A 17,035-nucleotide genomic window follows, 5' to 3' on the forward strand; every position below is an offset into this window, starting at 1 on the left:
AGTAGAAGAAATAAAGTCATACAGGTTTGGAATGACATGAGGGTGTTTAAAAGATGACGTCTGGGTGAACTAAAGTAACTTGTCAATAGTTATTCTATGGTAATTTTGCTCTTTGTCTATGTATCTCAAGGAGATGTATCCTTTTAAAAAAATTAAATAAGAACACATTTTAAAACAAGTAGTTTTTTCAGTACAACCATAAACCTCCAAACCAACACTTTTAACACAGACCAAGACTATAGCTAGACAATGGATTCTGCATCTGCACAAAGCCTGTGAACTGTAACACAGCTTTACAGTATATAAAACTTGGAGAAAACCAGAATTCAGGTGTCTGTAGATCAACGTCCTCAATTCATCTAAGGCCCTGCAGAATGTGAGTCCCCATCACCGCAACCTCTTACCTGCGCAGAGCTGGTACGACCCTGTGTGATGCCACTTTACCAAGTATTTCATGCCAACTGGACGCCAGGCTTTAACATCCATCACCCCATTACACATAGCCACGGAGCAGAAGGCGAAGAGCCATCGAACTCTCCGTAAACTTTACACTCAGCGCAGAATCTCCAGACATTACACGAAATGAGGAACTATCTAAACAACTCGGTCGCAGCGCATGTATACAGGTAAACAGATACAGTGGCCTGCGCACAAAGCTCTGAACAGACAGGTGATAAATAATTGACAGAGGAGAGGGGAGGGAAACTTAGAAGGTAGAGGCAACAGGAACCTGCAATATTAATGCAAGACCAGCACAGTCACCCGGTAGCCCTCAAACAGAGGAAAAACGTACCTCTAAATCAACAAATGTAATTTGGAATTGCATGTTTTATCTGAATATTATCACTACATACCACTTTGGCATTCGGTACAGTAGCAATTGTGAGTGTGAAACTGTTTTAGGCAATTCCAGCGTTATGGGTGTGACATTTTGCGTTATGGATGTGACATATAAACTCTCAGAGTATGTATTTGTTACCAAAACCTTGTTGATAGATTCTAAAGATCAGAATATCAGTCTATGCACAAGTTTTCTATTTTAAAAAAGGGAAATAAACATGCGTTATGGATGTGACAAAAAAGGACACGGTTTCAGGGGGACGGCAAACTTTGTAGGATTTCTTTAAATTAAAATGCTCAAACCAGAAGCAATAATAGCCAACAAATGGAGAAGGGATGCCTTTTCACAGAACATAAAATAGTTACTTTATCTTAATTTTCATGTGCCCATTCATGAGGAATATGTACCGTTATGGATGTGACACTCCTGAAAATGGCACTTACCAGACTATGGAAAAACAAACACTAAAAATAAAACGAATGCTTTAAAAACTTAAAGAGAGACCTGACATGGGTATTTGAATCACCAAATGTTGACATACGGACAAACGCACAGCTGCAAATGTGCAATTCCTGTGCAATTCCAGCGTTATGGATTTGACATTTTTAGTCAAAACTTGAAATATAAATTTGCAGAGAATGTATTTATTACTAATATATTGAATTCTCAGTTTATATTTTACTAAACCCCTAATGAGTGAGTCCAGACATAAAAAAAAATTGTCTAAGCGTAAATTTTTCAAGAGAAAAATTCATGAGTTATGCATATGACGAAAAGGATGCACGTTTCTTTGTAGCATTTATTTGAATTAAAATGTACCAACCAGAAGCAATAATACCCAACAAATGGAGAAGGAATGGCTCTTTTTACCATAAAAGTTTTTCATTTATTAGGAATATGGACCGTTATGGATCTGACAACTCTCTTATGGATATGACAATTCACTTATCTGACTATGGAAAACTGCATAAAAAAAAAAAATGCTTTAAGAGAGACTTCACATGGGTATTTAAACCACCAACAACTGACATCTGAGCTATCAGTAAGGTGAAAATCTGTTATGCTAAATATTAGCGCTCTGGAAACATTGCTCATCCAATCAGATTAAAGGACCTGAATTGTTATATAATGCGATTTTGACTGCATATACCGTGTCACTGCCCATGGGTCCCATTATAGTAGATGCATAAATACTGTAAAGTATTCAGCAAAAAAAGGCCCAGACTGTAAAATTCTCACCGTCTACGAGAACACAGCCGAGGACCAGAGACATCAGTAATAAAGAAAACACAAGGTTGCTGAGATTTGCACTTTGATCTCAAGATCGATGGCAATTAGTAATGCCAGATTTACAGACGATACAAGTGGTTCTTGGCTCACTCTCGTCTCTCTCGACAGATTTAAGACACCCAGTCATGTTGATAATTGATCCTGGAGCCGTTTCTAAGAAACAAAACTGGCCCCGGCATCTAAACACTGATCCAGCCAGATTGTCCTGGCTAACTACGAGTTGATTTCGGGTCAGATCCTCTCACAGGCTTTATGTTTGATGAGCATCGTGATTAGACCAACAACAGACGCTATTCTGTGGCCATACATGACCCATACGCAACGATCATGTGATTGGAGAAGCAACAGTTCGGTTAGTTCCTCACAGTTTGTGTGCATACATTTGGCCCTCCATGCCTTTTGTTATGCGTGAGGCTGAAAGATCTACGGCTCTGGCTGGCAGCGTTAAGCAAACATTCGCAGAGACCCTGGCACATTCACACATGCTAATTGGGGCGTTGATGGGGGGACAGGGGGAGCAGTGACTTAGGGCTTGTTCACGGCTGGTGCTTCTTGAGCAGTTGGAATTGAAGTACAGAGATTTGGGCCAAATTGTAACTTGGGTTTAATGAATTACACAGAGATCTGAATGGTGGTGTTCTTTTTGGCTTGTTTCGTGAAATTGGACTGAAGGTTTAGCAGGCGTGTAATTTGCTCACCTAAAACTACGTTATGAAAAAGTGCATATGGTGATTAAAGGATGAAACATACAACGTCAGATCACAGAAAATATTGCAACGGATCTAACATGAAATCACACATTGTTTACCTCTATACAAACTCTGTAACACCGAGCAAAACTAACCCTCTCTGCTATGAATTTTTGCAACAAGACCTTCTCTATTGATACAGAAGAGACACTGGAAAAGCCAAACCTTTTAAGAAATCAGGACAAACTACAAGAGAGTCAAAATGGTGTTTTCTTTTCCCTTCTTTTGGATAAAACCCTATCTGGTTCAGATCTACAGATATAAACAACATTAGCATTGAAATTAGCTTAAAAAAGAAGCACAGACAGCAACGGAGCGAACAACACAACAGAAAAACAGGACTGCAATGAAAGAAGTAATTGGATCCCTGAGAGATTTAAACAGAAACAACAGTTTTAGGAAGCAGAGAAAAGTATAACTACAGGCAGAAAAAACAGTACAGATGATGAACACAAGCTTAGATCTGAGTTAGAGAAAGAAAAAACAAGACGAATGAAGTTTGTGCCACATGTAAACAGATGTGATTTGATGATGTTATAATGAAAATGCGATTGAGTACTCACCACCATCGGAGACAGTCGCAGACTGCAAGAGAACACAGAAAGACATGTATGAGTGACTATCTTCAACAACCTTATAAACCGAAGTCTCCAACATAATAGGGTACTTTGGTGGCATGATACACACACACCAGCTCTTCCTGTTTTACTGGTACAGCCTTTCTCACACTCACTCAGAGATAATGAGACACATCAGGTACATTCCAACAATACCCTGAGATTCTAGACCCCGCCCACAGTGACACATTAGAGCCGCCCAGTGTGATTTCGCCTCGGCATGCCACTGGGTGATAAAACCCTTAAATTGAGTCATTTACACAATGTGAAGAAATAATGATGGTAGAGATGAAATTGTCATTCTATAAGAATTGTATCAATTTCGAAACCTTATCCATTGAAACAGCGATGAGGCATTTATTGCAAGGGTTAAATGATGCATTACTATAGTCACATCAGTGGCATTCAGGTAAGTGGATGTGTAAAGTGTTTGTATGGGACGAATGCCAAATGAGTGATTTCCTTTACATGTGAGCTCAAAGGTCAGTCTGTGACGAAATGGCCAGGAAGTGTGGGGATTACATAGCTTTTTACAAATATCTTTTTCACACATACTTTGTTTGAAGAAATAAATACATTGGTTTAGAAGTCAAATATTTTGTTTGCAAAGTGGTCGTTTTTTTAAATAATCAACAGATTATTGACTAAAGTCAGAGCCAAACTTAATCTAGGGAACACAAAACACAGCATGTACTGAGTTGGATGGTTAAATGTGTCTTAAACAGAACAACTGTAAGAAAAATACAATACATTCATTGATATTTAAAATCATTTTTAAAGCGATAGTTCACCCAAAAATGAAAATTCTGTCATCATTTACTTACCCTCTCGTCATTTCAAACGTGTATGACTTTCTTTCTTCCACAGAACACAAAAGAAGATATTTTGAAGAATGTTGTTAACCAGCACCCATTCACTTACATTGATTTTGTGCCCATACAATAGAAGTGAATAGGTGCCGGCGCTGTTCGGTTACCAACTTTCTTCAAAATATCTTCTTTTGTGTTCTGCGGAAGTAAGAAAGTCATACAGGTTTAAAATGGCAACAGGGCGAGTAAATGATGGCAGACTTTTCATTTTGGATTGAACTATCCCATTAAAGCTGCATTAAACTTCAGTGTTCAAAAGCGCCTTCTTACGCAAAACCATCTCACACTGATTCGCAACAGTAAGTTTAAGATCATTATGATTTATTTATTTAAGTTGAATTGTCAGGTATGACTCTGTGGGAAATGTTACTTTGACATCACTTGACTTCTGCCCATGCAAACAAATACATTAAGTAACCTGCAATTTTTCTAAATTTCAAACAGAGATGGCGACAAAGGCAAATATTGCATGGATTGCAGCTTCAAAAATTATATTCAAAAACATTTTTACATATACTTTAAATTATTTCAGTTCAATTGTTCACAAAAACACAATTAAAGAAGCCAAAATATGAGTCAAGGGACTGGAAAACGAATTGAATTTTATAAATGACTTGCAATTCTGCAGAAATCTGTGAAAGCTTTGTCTGAGCTCTGAAGGCTAAGATTCAATTTAGGCCTTAAAATGGCTATTGATTAAAAAAACATAAAAAGGAAAGAAATTCAAAAAGGGGAGTCTGAATGTGCACAATGCAGAAATAAAATTACAGAGCAGATGACAAAAGAGAAATCCAAATGTCTGGTGGCTGCTACCAAGAGAAAGATAGATGGAGTTTCCATTGTAGTCTAAACACTCAATATTCTAACTGCAACAATTAATTTCCCGACAGGACTGTGTTATTGAGCCAAAAACAACCTCGTTGTTACTTATTACTGCATTTAAAATGAGTGAGACGGGCAAACTAACTACAGTTGAAAATCACTTTGGAGTAGTAAAATAACAATATGAAATCTTCATTTTAGCAGTCAGTGATTTGTATGTTTTGAGATAACATCAGCACAATCTCATTGTTTATGGTCCACTATTGTGAGGGACACATTCCATACCGTCTTACCTCATCCCCTTTGAGGCCTGCAGTTATACAGAATTTTTTTTTTTTTTTTTTTTTTACAGATTTTCACATATTTTTGCAATACAATAAAAAATGTCAAATTACAGAAAAAGACTGCAAATTTACAAGAAACAAAACATTAAAAAACGTAATTTTACATGAAAAAACGGTTATTTTGTAAGAAACTTTTTTATGGGATTTTTTACAGAGAAATACGGTAAAACAAACAAACTTAAAAGACTGCAAATTTGCAAGAAAAACTTTTAAGTGAAAAAAATATTTTTAATACGTTTTGCATACCACAAAATCTAAGCATCAAGGTATTGTTTACATATACCATTACATTTTGCACATTCTGTAAGAAAGAGCACAAATTCAAATGCAGTGATCAACTGAACAACGCTGACTTCTGAGTTATTAGTTCTTCTTTAGAACCTGACAAAATAAAATGTTTTTATACTAACCACACTACAGTATTAACTATTTTGCACACACATACTACTCTCACTTGTTTTCATATTCTGTTCTGTATTCCTTTTGGACCCTCTAACCCCTTCTTTCTCTCCCCTCCTCCTCCTCTAATTCCATTGGGTTTCCTTCATATTTTGGCAGTCAAACTGCTTGTAACCACATATTGATATATAAGTTGCTTTTTCCAAGCCCCCTTCTTCCAACCTCTCCACCCTTCACATTCCAGACCATTTTAAACTCAAATCTGTCTCTTTTCTTAAGATCATGGATGTTGTTGGATCACAGACACTGAGCCATGGTTGACAGAGCAGATGTTACAGCTGCTTCAATGTTGTTGCCAGTCTAAAACTGAATCTTGATTTATTGTCACACAGCTGTGAGTAATAGACCTTTCATGCAACATCATCACCATAGTAAATCTCACTGTTATAGAAGTCTTTCTGGAATAGCTTTCTCATGCAGACAATAGCTGTAGTTTACATTGTAAGGTTCAACCCTTTAACCGTTCATTCATCAGCCCTAGATGTTTAGGTATCAGACTAGTGTTTCTAGCTCATAGATCAATATATATATATATATATATATATATTATACTGTATATATATATATTAGGGCTGTCAAATGATTAATCGCGATTAATCGCATCCAGAATAAAAGTTTGTGTTTACATAATATATGTCTATGTACTGTGCATTAGGGCTGCAACCAACGATTATTTTGATAATCGGTTAGTTGGTCGTTTTTTCTCGATTAATCGATTAATCGGATAAAATGTAATTACATCTTTTGCAGATATGGGAAAAGTATACACAACTGAACTCATTAGCCTTCTCCCAAAATGTTGTGAATATCTCCATAATTAATACACCTGGTGAGTTGATTCAGGTGTGTCATATTAGAAGGAACTGACAATAGTCTCTCCCAAATGTGCAGGGAGGGGAGGGTCGGCCAAGGAATCATTTCTTTGTGCCATGAAAAGTGAGATATTTGTCATTCAAATGTAGTGAAGTACAGTAAAAAGTAAACAGAAAAAGTAATACTACAAATACTCAAAAAGTGTACTGAAGTACAGTTCTCAAGTAAATGTACTTCGTTACCCACCTCTGAACTAAATAAACCACCAAACCAGGGTATTTAGCCTATTATGTACTTTGCAAAGTGCAAACGCCACAAATTGGGTTTTACTAATATAATCTTTAATTTTGTAATTTAAAACACCTCTCCCCTTTAAATTTTAAAACTGCGCAGCTTGAAGAGATGCATGCAAAACACGTCTGACTTTAAAACTGCGCACCTCGCGCTGCACGGAGAGACGCATGCACCGAGAGTCACGTCTGACTTTAAAACTGCGCAACTTGTGCCGCACGTAGAGACGCATCCACGGAGAGACACGTCTGACTTTAAAACTGTGTGACTCGCGCTGCACGGAGAGACAAGTGTGACTTTAAAACTGCGCACCTCGCGCTGCACGAAGAGACGCATCCACGGAGAACCACATCTGACTTTAAAACTGCGCATCTTGCGCTGCACGAAGAGACGCATCCACGGAGAACCACATCTGACTTTAAAACTGCGCACCTTGCGCTGCACGAAGAGACGCATCCACGGAGAACCACATCTGACTTTAAAACTGCGCAGCTCATGCTGCACGGAGAGACACATCTAAAACGGTAATTTTAAAAGGGAAGAAGACGCGCTTGATTTATAACTGCGCATCTCGCAAGTGACGTCACAGACCAACTAATCGATAATGAAATTCGTTGACAACGAATTTCATTGTCGATTATTATCGATTTTATCGATTAGTTGTTGCAGCCCTACTGTGCATATTAATTTTGTATTTATAAATACAAACACATACACATGAATACATATTTAGGAAATATTTACATGTATTTATTTATATTTACTAATAATTGAAATTATATATAAATGTTTATTCATTTTTAGATTTTCCTTAAATATATGCATGTATGTGTATGCATGGATTAAAGTGAACAAATTTCTTCTGACTGACTTTTTTTCAGGCCAAGTCATATTCCTTTAACCAATAGCGTTTTAAAGGGAGATGTTTTGAACCACTTTACATAGTATTGCCAGTTTGCGTATTTTAAAAGCTAGTTTTAATCTATGAAAAAATATATACTTACCTAGACAAATAATCAACCATCTATAACTTTTCAGTGCATTTTTTAATTGATCTTATAAGACCAAACAATGTTTTCTGAAACTCTTAATAATTAACAGAAAAAAATAACAAAATAAAAGAACCGCGAAACACCAAAAATGTTGTTTGTATTTGTCTCCAGAGTGCTTTTCACTTTTTCTACCTTTTGGCTGTGAAACCATATTCCTGAAGCCTGGCTACACCTGACACCCGTTTCAGTGTTTGACAAGCTACATGACTAGTTTCAGTGTTTGACTAGCTACATGACTAGTTTCAGTGTTTGACAAGCTACATGACTAGTTTCAGTGTTTGACTAGCTACAGTGGCTAGTTACAGTGTTTGACTAGCTTTCCCAAGGCGACCGTTAAGAAGGTAGCCAATCACTTTAACATTTCCATAGCGACGCGGCACTGCTTATCATGTGACACACCGCAGAGCCACAGCAGCTGTATGACTGATGCATTGCTTTTACATAATTTTTCTTTTTTACTCAAAAAAATTCACAAACTGTTAACTATGTCCTGAAATATCTGACATTCTGATTGTCAAATATGTGCATGTGAATGTGTTTTGTTGTTTAAACACTTTTATAATGATCGCGTTAGTTGAGCTATAAGCGGGCGCTTGAAAGCCCTAATATATATTTATATATATATAAAAAGACAATAAAGTGCGAAAATCAAAACTTGTAAATATTCTTGTCATGTTAATAACTTTTTTGATTGCCCCTTTTTTTTACCTTTGTAGAATGAATTATTCTGAACAACAGATGGGTTATCAGTGTCAGGAACTCCCCCTATCTTACTCAGCATCACTCTCAATTTGTTGACCCTGGTGACGTAATGTCTAACCCCTTTCTCCACTTTCTGCTAAGCATTCTCTAATACAGGACAGACTGTGTTGAGCTCCATAAATACCACAGGGTTTACATATACTTTCATCTCTGTGCAGCCGAATGGACAGAACTTATCAGTATACTGTATGAGGCACATTCCTGATGTTACAGACAAGACTCCGCTTATAGGATAAAGGTCCCCACACACACTCGCAGGTTTTTGGTCTCTTCGTGGGGACTTGCCATACTGTAGACTTCTATTGTTCTTATACTGATCTAATGGTATTTTCTAACCTCTACCCCTAACCACACAACTAAACCTAATGGGGGGTTCACACCAAACACGAATCAAGCAATTTACGTGAATAAATTACATACAAAGTCAATGCAAAAATGCGAATTAACGCGAATAGACTCGAACTCGCGGAAGGCGATGCGAATGACGCTAATCGAGTGGCGCGAGTGCCGCGAACGCGCTTCAATTTCCTCTTCCGTGCAAGTTGGAAATGTTTGTCAGCTTGCGTCACAAACTTTTCCCGCTAGTAATAAAGAGCGTGGAACGCGATTGTTCGCGTTTGGTGTGAACCCAGCATAACACTGACAGAAACCTTTCTGTATTTTTCAAATAAACATCTTATAGTATGTTTAAGAATCAATTTCCCCCACGGGGACTGCTGTATAGGTGGACATTTGAAACATTTAAAAAAAAATTTTTTTTTTCGTTTTTAACCGAAAACAACATTTAAAAATATTCACATAGAAAATAAAAAAGTCCTGCATTATCAGCCCCTATAGACGGTTTCAAAGTGACATCACAAACAAACGTTACTGCGCATGCGCGCGTTCGTGGACAGACCTTAACTTCCGGTACACATTCACAAACAATAGAGTGCCTGTAGATCATTTCTGATAACAAGCAAAAGAAACCGAGAAGAAACGTTACTTGGCTAAACTTGTCTCTCCACTACTTTGAATTTAGACTGCGAGCCAAGCTCAGCCGCTAGATGTCAATGTCCAATACGGTTTCTTCAAATGCGACCAAACTACAGCACCCATTCAACAAATTGTTTATTAAATAAAATTAACATACAACAAAATTCAACAAATTGTTATTCACTACAATTATTATACAGCAAAATAATATAAATAGTTATATTAGCCAAGCACAGACCAGAAGATAACTGCAGTCCCGGTGCGCGTCCAATGAAACGGTCTATACACATACGGCAAAAAGTTGTTACTGTAGTATGGTACATTTCCTACTGTGAACCTGGATTTGATTCTGTTGTCATGACAATGGAGGTCTTTTCAGTTGTGTGACTGTGACCTAATCAACACGAATGGGTTATTGCACCATTTCTTGCCACCTGACTTAGTGCTTATGATGGTTTAATCGACAGCAATCCACCTACACACTATCCACTGCAAAGTTTTATAATACTGAGCTATTTGAAAAGCTTGGAGAGGTGGTATTTTTATGATGTTACAGTGTATATACAGTATATCACACAAGAAATTCAAAAAGTATTCTTGCCTATACGACAGGTCTGAGTTTTGGATATGTAGCGCAAGCCTAGTTAAAAATCATCTGTGCTAAATACAAACATACGCTACATATAAAACATCACTTGTTTTACGTCCACATGTGTTTGTTTACACAAGGCTGTGGACATCACACACAACACTGTAGTGCTATGCTTGCAGTGCTAAAATATTGAAACATGCACTAACTGAGGCATGGACAAGTTTATGACAGAGCATGGAAGAACAGCACAAATACAAGACTTTCTCACAAACGCATGTCTGTATGAAAATAAGAGGATTTATTAATGCTCTAACTTTTTGGATAAAAACAAGCAACAATCAGAAATTGAGCAAGATCAAAAAAAGTTCAAGACTGTCTCCTTATCTAACATCGATTCACAACTGTAAGCCTATAATAATGTTTTTTGAGTTAGGGGCGATTCACATTTCGCGTCTAAAACCGCACGGAAAACGCGAGCGCGGCACTTTCTCTTGTCAAATGACGCACGGTGCACGCGCGGCACTCTGATAAGTCTAAATATAATCATCTCGAAGCGCCAAGAAAAATGCAAAAGACGCGAAATGTGAATCGCCCCTTAAGCTGTCAGGTCTGATTTCACAGATGTCAGTTTGACTTCATTTTTTGACTTTAACCCGCATAAAGGTAATTATGTTAAGCATCCTGCAATACTATGTTTTAAACAGAGATGGCGATAGAGAGGCAAAAGTTACACCTTCAAGGTACAGTAGGTATTAAACATTAAACACAATTTTACTGCTTGCTTTCAATTCACTTTTTCTGAGTATATGAACAATCAATGTGAAGAATTTTAGGGCGGGCCTTGATTTCATATTGGGATCCACTGGAATGCAAAAAGTGGGTGAATAAAAACAAAACGTCTGGACATAAGTCAGACAGGTCAGAGGTCATTTTGACATCATCCAAAAAGAAGTTTTCAGAGACGGAGCAAGTTATTACATTTTGCAGAAAGACAAAGACAAACCTCTCTGTCTTTGGAATAATATGCATTGATGAATTGTGGACAACAAGACCATAAACGTCTGTTAAGAAAGTCCAAATTTGGTTTCATGCTGACGTCCAAACTGCATAATAAAAGAAAATGTAACCTAGTCCTTAGTTAAGGACAACACATTTGGTGTTACGTAGCTCAACTTTGTGTTCTCCCTTTTAGAGGACATCAAATCAACACAAAATGACACGTAACACAAATACGCGTTATTATTTTACACATCCTTTTTGAAAGTGTATTGTCACAAGGGGAAACATGTGAAAACACGTGAAAACAAATGAACAATATCAACTATCTGTAACGCTGGTCAATAAATGTGTTTGATGACCTCTATCTCACACACACAGACGCATTCCAGTTAGGTGTCTGAAAAGTAACAGCCCCATGTTAAACACACTCGGGTTTGAGAAGAGGCAGGAAACTGTGAGTCTAACAGCTAACGGACAAACAGATTCCAGTGTTTACATTTGAACCTGAAATGAATAGTGCCTCGCATCGAGCGCTAAATTCCCAAGGTTAGAATGAGGCGGAGAGAAGAGAGGGTGTACAATTCCGCGCCAAAAAGAAGCGTTACGAATTCATCCCCAAAACTTTCCTGTTTGCTTTGGCCCTGTGAATGCTCCAGCTCTCTCACCTCACGCAGTTTGGGACACATAGGCAAGCCATTACAATCTACAATCTCTACACACATCTGTCATAAAGTCATACGTTTAATGGGAACAAACAAAGGTAGCTTAGCGAAGCCCATGTGCGCTGCTTTTTTTTTAGACAGCAGGTCTGGAGGTCTAGAAGACATTAGCCATCGAGTCCGGACTAACAAAAGACGCTCTCTAATGTCTACAATGATTCCAGTCTAGACACGAAACACAATGCGGGACAAACAGAGATTTTTAAACACACCAAGGAATAAAAAAAAAAAATCATAACGACAACAACAACAACAACAAAAAAAGTCAACAATTTTCTCATAAGGCGTACGGATCTAACTCACCATATGTAAGTACAAGACTCTTTTAAATGAGAGTCTCTTTTTCACACTCATGGTCGTCTCACGATCCTCTTACGTAGCGTGGCTCCAAACATGTAGAGACCCAACTCTCTGTCTGACGGTTCCATCCCTCTCCTACGCCTTAACTTCACTCATTTCATTCCTCTACAGCAAGAGCTAACATGCTCAACGAAACGCAAGGTTGACACAATCTTTCTCTCTTACAAATGAGGAAGTTCCATTCTGATGAGGAGTCTGAAGTGCTGTCACTATGGCAACTCTCAGCAGGAAGCGTCTGGGATTTTCACGAGAAATTTAGGAGCTGAAGAAAAAGATGGGATTCTCCTTTACTTCCCGATGACCTGCGTGGTAACTACAAGAACAGATGTCAGACGTTTCTCCGGGTGATCTTATTCGACACAGACTAGCGCCTCTTTCTCTCCCTCAGTGGAAATAAGAAATGCTTACTCAACCGTTTCGCCATCCCCGCTCAAATAAACCCTCCATTCAAGACAAAAGAAAGCAGTCCCTCCCGGCCTCCAACGGCACAGAGCGGCGCTGCCACTTCAAATAATCTTCTGTCTCAACTTCCCAGTATCTAAAAAAGCAGCCGGGGAAGTCAAAAGCTGAGTTTCCACGTCCTGTAAAAATAGTTTGAGGCTCGGCGTGCATTTGACGAAACATTCCGCTGAAAGACTTGTAAATGAAGAAAAGTGAAGTGGGGTTTGGCGAATGACGTAATGTAAACGAGTATGCAGTGAGAGTGGACTTAATGAAATGCAGGTTCTTGTGGTGGGTCATATCAGAACAGGGAGAGAGCAATACAAATATTCCAGGGCTGCTGGTACAAAGGCAGCATTTCATACAATCCTCTTGTGGTCCATTCAGAAATGTGAGTGGTACAATTGACAATTTCCTGAGTTGAAGGGTGAAAAGAAAGATACTAAAAATACTTGAGTCTCTTATTGCAGAGAACAAAAACAAGACCATTAGAATTATGTTCTTCAGCTTGTGGTGGGAAACCCTGCGGAGATGTTTAAGGGTATTCTTCATGCCTTTTTTTTAGGATTTTTGCTTCACTTATAATTGACAGCCTGACTCTGATCTAAATATGTTACATTTATGTTTGACACTTTGAATTTTTACCATTGATATAAACTAAGATTCCTGCGATAGATCCAAAGTTTTTAGAGTTTATACAAAAGCTTTTTACTTGTTTTATCTGGTTTATTACATTAAATAGGTCTCACAAATGAAATTCAAAGTCCTCTTTAGTAAATATAGACCATTTTGCAAGATGTAAACAACACTGGTCCTGAAGCACTTCCTTTTTTCAGTTTTTTATTTTATTTTAAATTTCACATTTATGTGTTGGAAACGTTTGAACAACATTTGGATTCCGTTCGAAATGTTCTGTCAGTTGTACTTTGTTAAAATATTTGTGTAGTGTTACAAAAACTGAAATAGCAAGCGCTTCTGACTGTTTGTGTTTACGTTTTGCAAATTGGTCTAAGAACTACGGAAAGTTTGAATAGTTTATGGTTACTTACTCTTATTGATCATTTACTCTTATCTTATTGATATTTTTTCAATCATTTTAGAATAATAGTAAACTAATCAAGACAATACAAACGTAAGTATGGGATATATGCTGTAATGTCATCCACTCACAAAAATAAAGTTTTTATGTATTTACGGTAGGAAATTTACAAAATATCTCCATGGAACATGATCTTCACTTAATATCCTAATGACTTTTGGCATAAAAGAATAATTTTCAGGGCTGTACGTTAACTTTCTTTGCACACAGCATCGGTGCTACAGAGGCATAAAGTTTTGTAGCACAGGCCAAATAGTTGTAGCACAAGTATAAAAAGTGCAGTTCATTCCATAAATAGGCAGGTAAATGACAAAGGACATTAATGTTACATACACATGGATTAATTACGGCCATATAATCTTTTGTTTTTCCCAAATTCATTTTTTCGAGTTCTGTATTTTCAATGTTTTGCTATACAATATATGGTTTGTCCATTAAAAAAACTATACTATATATATATAGTATACTAAAGTATACTATAGCGTTTACTATAGTTTGTAAATTTACTACAAGAAAATACTTTTTTTCATCTGGTTCAAAATAGGATGACTTTTATTTTGGCTGGTCGTCACGAAGACACTTGAGGTTCAGTGTGTGTTTAACGGTGGCTTCACTCAAACAGTGAAACGCTTGTAAAATAAACTCAGAACAGCTCTGTGGATGATGTTCATGTGTCCATGTCCTCGTATACAGTATATACAGACAAATTCATGACTGTCACGTTTGTAACATGTTAAACTGTGCAACTCATTCACTCGTACACACGCAGAACAAGCAGATGACATATTTAAATAGTAGAATTCCACTTACGCAATTCCTTCCACGTTTTCCAACATCGCACAGATCAGGGCTCTAGAAAAATGGACTCAATGCAGCCGGAAAACAAGTTTTATTTGTAAAAACGAAATATAAATGAAAATAAATAGTGGTGCGCCATTAGTTAATCTCACACACGAACAAGCTCAATGACAAACGCACTTCACACAAACAAGATGCTCTGTCTAATGCACGTGCAAAACTGTATCGCACGCGTGCTACAGTATTACATTTATTCGTAGCACAGACCGATTTTTTGTAGCACGTGCGACATATGTGCACTGTACAGCCCTGATTTTGACCCATACAATGTATTGTTAGCTATTGCTACAAATATACCTGTGCTTATGACTGGTTTTGTGGTTCAGGGTCACATATAATTATGTCTTATTGCATATCATAATCTAACAAACTTCCTTTTGTGTAATGTTTTGCTACTTGGTTTGATGTTATGTTACCAACGCAACAACATTCACACATTTTCAAGTGTCTGAATATTTTGGGGGCCGCCGCGGTTAATCACATCAACCCACAGTCAACAGAAAGAGTGAATGTTGCTTTGAACAAGCTGGCAATCAGCTCTCTAAGCTTCACATCTGTGATGTATGGGCTCCTAAGAGAGGTCTGTAATCAACAGAAGTGTGGCACTGCTTCATATCACAGCTGACAACCCTGCGAGCTCTACTTGTGTCCGGATCTCTGTTACTCCACTGCTGTGGCACACATTTCAGATGTGGCTTATCTCGCTGAATTAGGGAACACTCTCTCTAGAGAGAACACACAATACTGAGTCACAACTGAAGTCATTTTAATTCAAACCCACATTCCTTTTGGTTCTCATGACCATCCTTTAATTGCTGTTCCCAGCAGGCATGAAAGCATTAAAGGGGTCATATGTCGCGAATACGTGTTTTTCTGTGTCTTTGGTGTGTTATAAGTTTCCCATGCATGTATTAGACACGTAAAATTGCAAAAATGTAAGTGTTGGAACCAAAAGATGCATTCTATCTAAAAGCGAACGCTCACCCAGACCTGCCTGAAACGCCTCGTGTAACCACACCCCCACAAATCTACGTCAGTTCGTGGTATGATTTGACTAAGACCGCCCAAATGTATAGGCAAGTAAGGTGGGTGTACCTGTCAGTACAATTACTTTGGAACCTGATGTTCCAAATATGGTAAGAGGCATTACATTTCCGTCACGCGCTTGCAGTATTCGACCAATCACTACTCACTGGTTAACTGGCCAATCATTGCACACCTCGCTTTTCAGAGCCATGAGCTTTGTAAAAAATCTGTGCACTTCAGAGAGGCGGGGCAAAGAGGAGATACAAATATGCACAGTATGTGGAAAATGCAGCGTTTTTGAACCTTAAATCGTGTATACACATTGCATTACATCTAAAACAAACGATAATATTCATTTTAGCCGTGTCATATGACCCCTTTAAAAGTGCTTTGTGCCTCACTGCTGTAAAGAGAAATCTATATATCTTAATCCAGCCTAGCTAGTTTGCTTGCATCAGCTGCTTCAAGTGGTCTTAATCAGTGCTCGGATGGTTCAGCTGGGACGCTTGCTGGCCAGCTGACAAACAGGCTGGAAGGCCAGCTAAGACCATCAAACTATGTTAATACTGGTTTAAGATGTTAAATAATTTAAATAAGTATATGTGCACTACGTATAGTGTACAAAAAGAGGGAGGGAGAGAAATGCATAGGTTTCTATAAGGAATGTATGCGTTAAAAGATTTGAACCCTGTCTCAATACTGCCCTCTACTGTTATTATTGTGAGTACACATGCAGAAATGCACAAAGGTATTTAATAATAATATTATTAAAAATACTTATAAACATTCCTTAAATATTTTGTATTTCATGGTGGATCTTAAAATATTAAGTGAAATTTACAGATTTTATTTATATTTAGGGATACAGAAGCAGTGGAAAGGAAGCATGAAACAATCTAATAAGCATTTGTCCTAATTTTCTCCACCACCCAAACCTCCCATACAAAGTCATTCATTTCCAGACACAAACTTTATCCAAAAAGCAAAATAACTCCTTAATAAACATTTTGTAAAATAGTTAAATAATTGTTAAGATTCAGAACAGTTATTTAGCCTC

The 17,035-nt window shown here is 37.6% G+C and overlaps 1 protein-coding gene across 2 annotated transcripts in view; it reads right to left on the minus strand.

The window, feature by feature from the left end:
* The window catches only part of rgs12b (regulator of G protein signaling 12b), a 49,427-nt gene that overhangs the window by 14,760 nt on the left and 17,632 nt on the right, over positions 1-17,035 (minus strand). For both annotated transcript variants that reach the window (XM_057330596.1, XM_057330597.1), the window contains exon 4: positions 3,444-3,465. In XM_057330596.1, coding sequence (XP_057186579.1) covers positions 3,444-3,465 — 22 coding nt within the window. The remainder of the gene's footprint in view (positions 1-3,443; positions 3,466-17,035) is intronic.

Source organism: Triplophysa rosa, linkage group LG4 (genome assembly GCF_024868665.1).
Source record: "Triplophysa rosa linkage group LG4, Trosa_1v2, whole genome shotgun sequence".
Classification (NCBI taxonomy): domain Eukaryota; kingdom Metazoa; phylum Chordata; class Actinopteri; order Cypriniformes; family Nemacheilidae; genus Triplophysa; species Triplophysa rosa.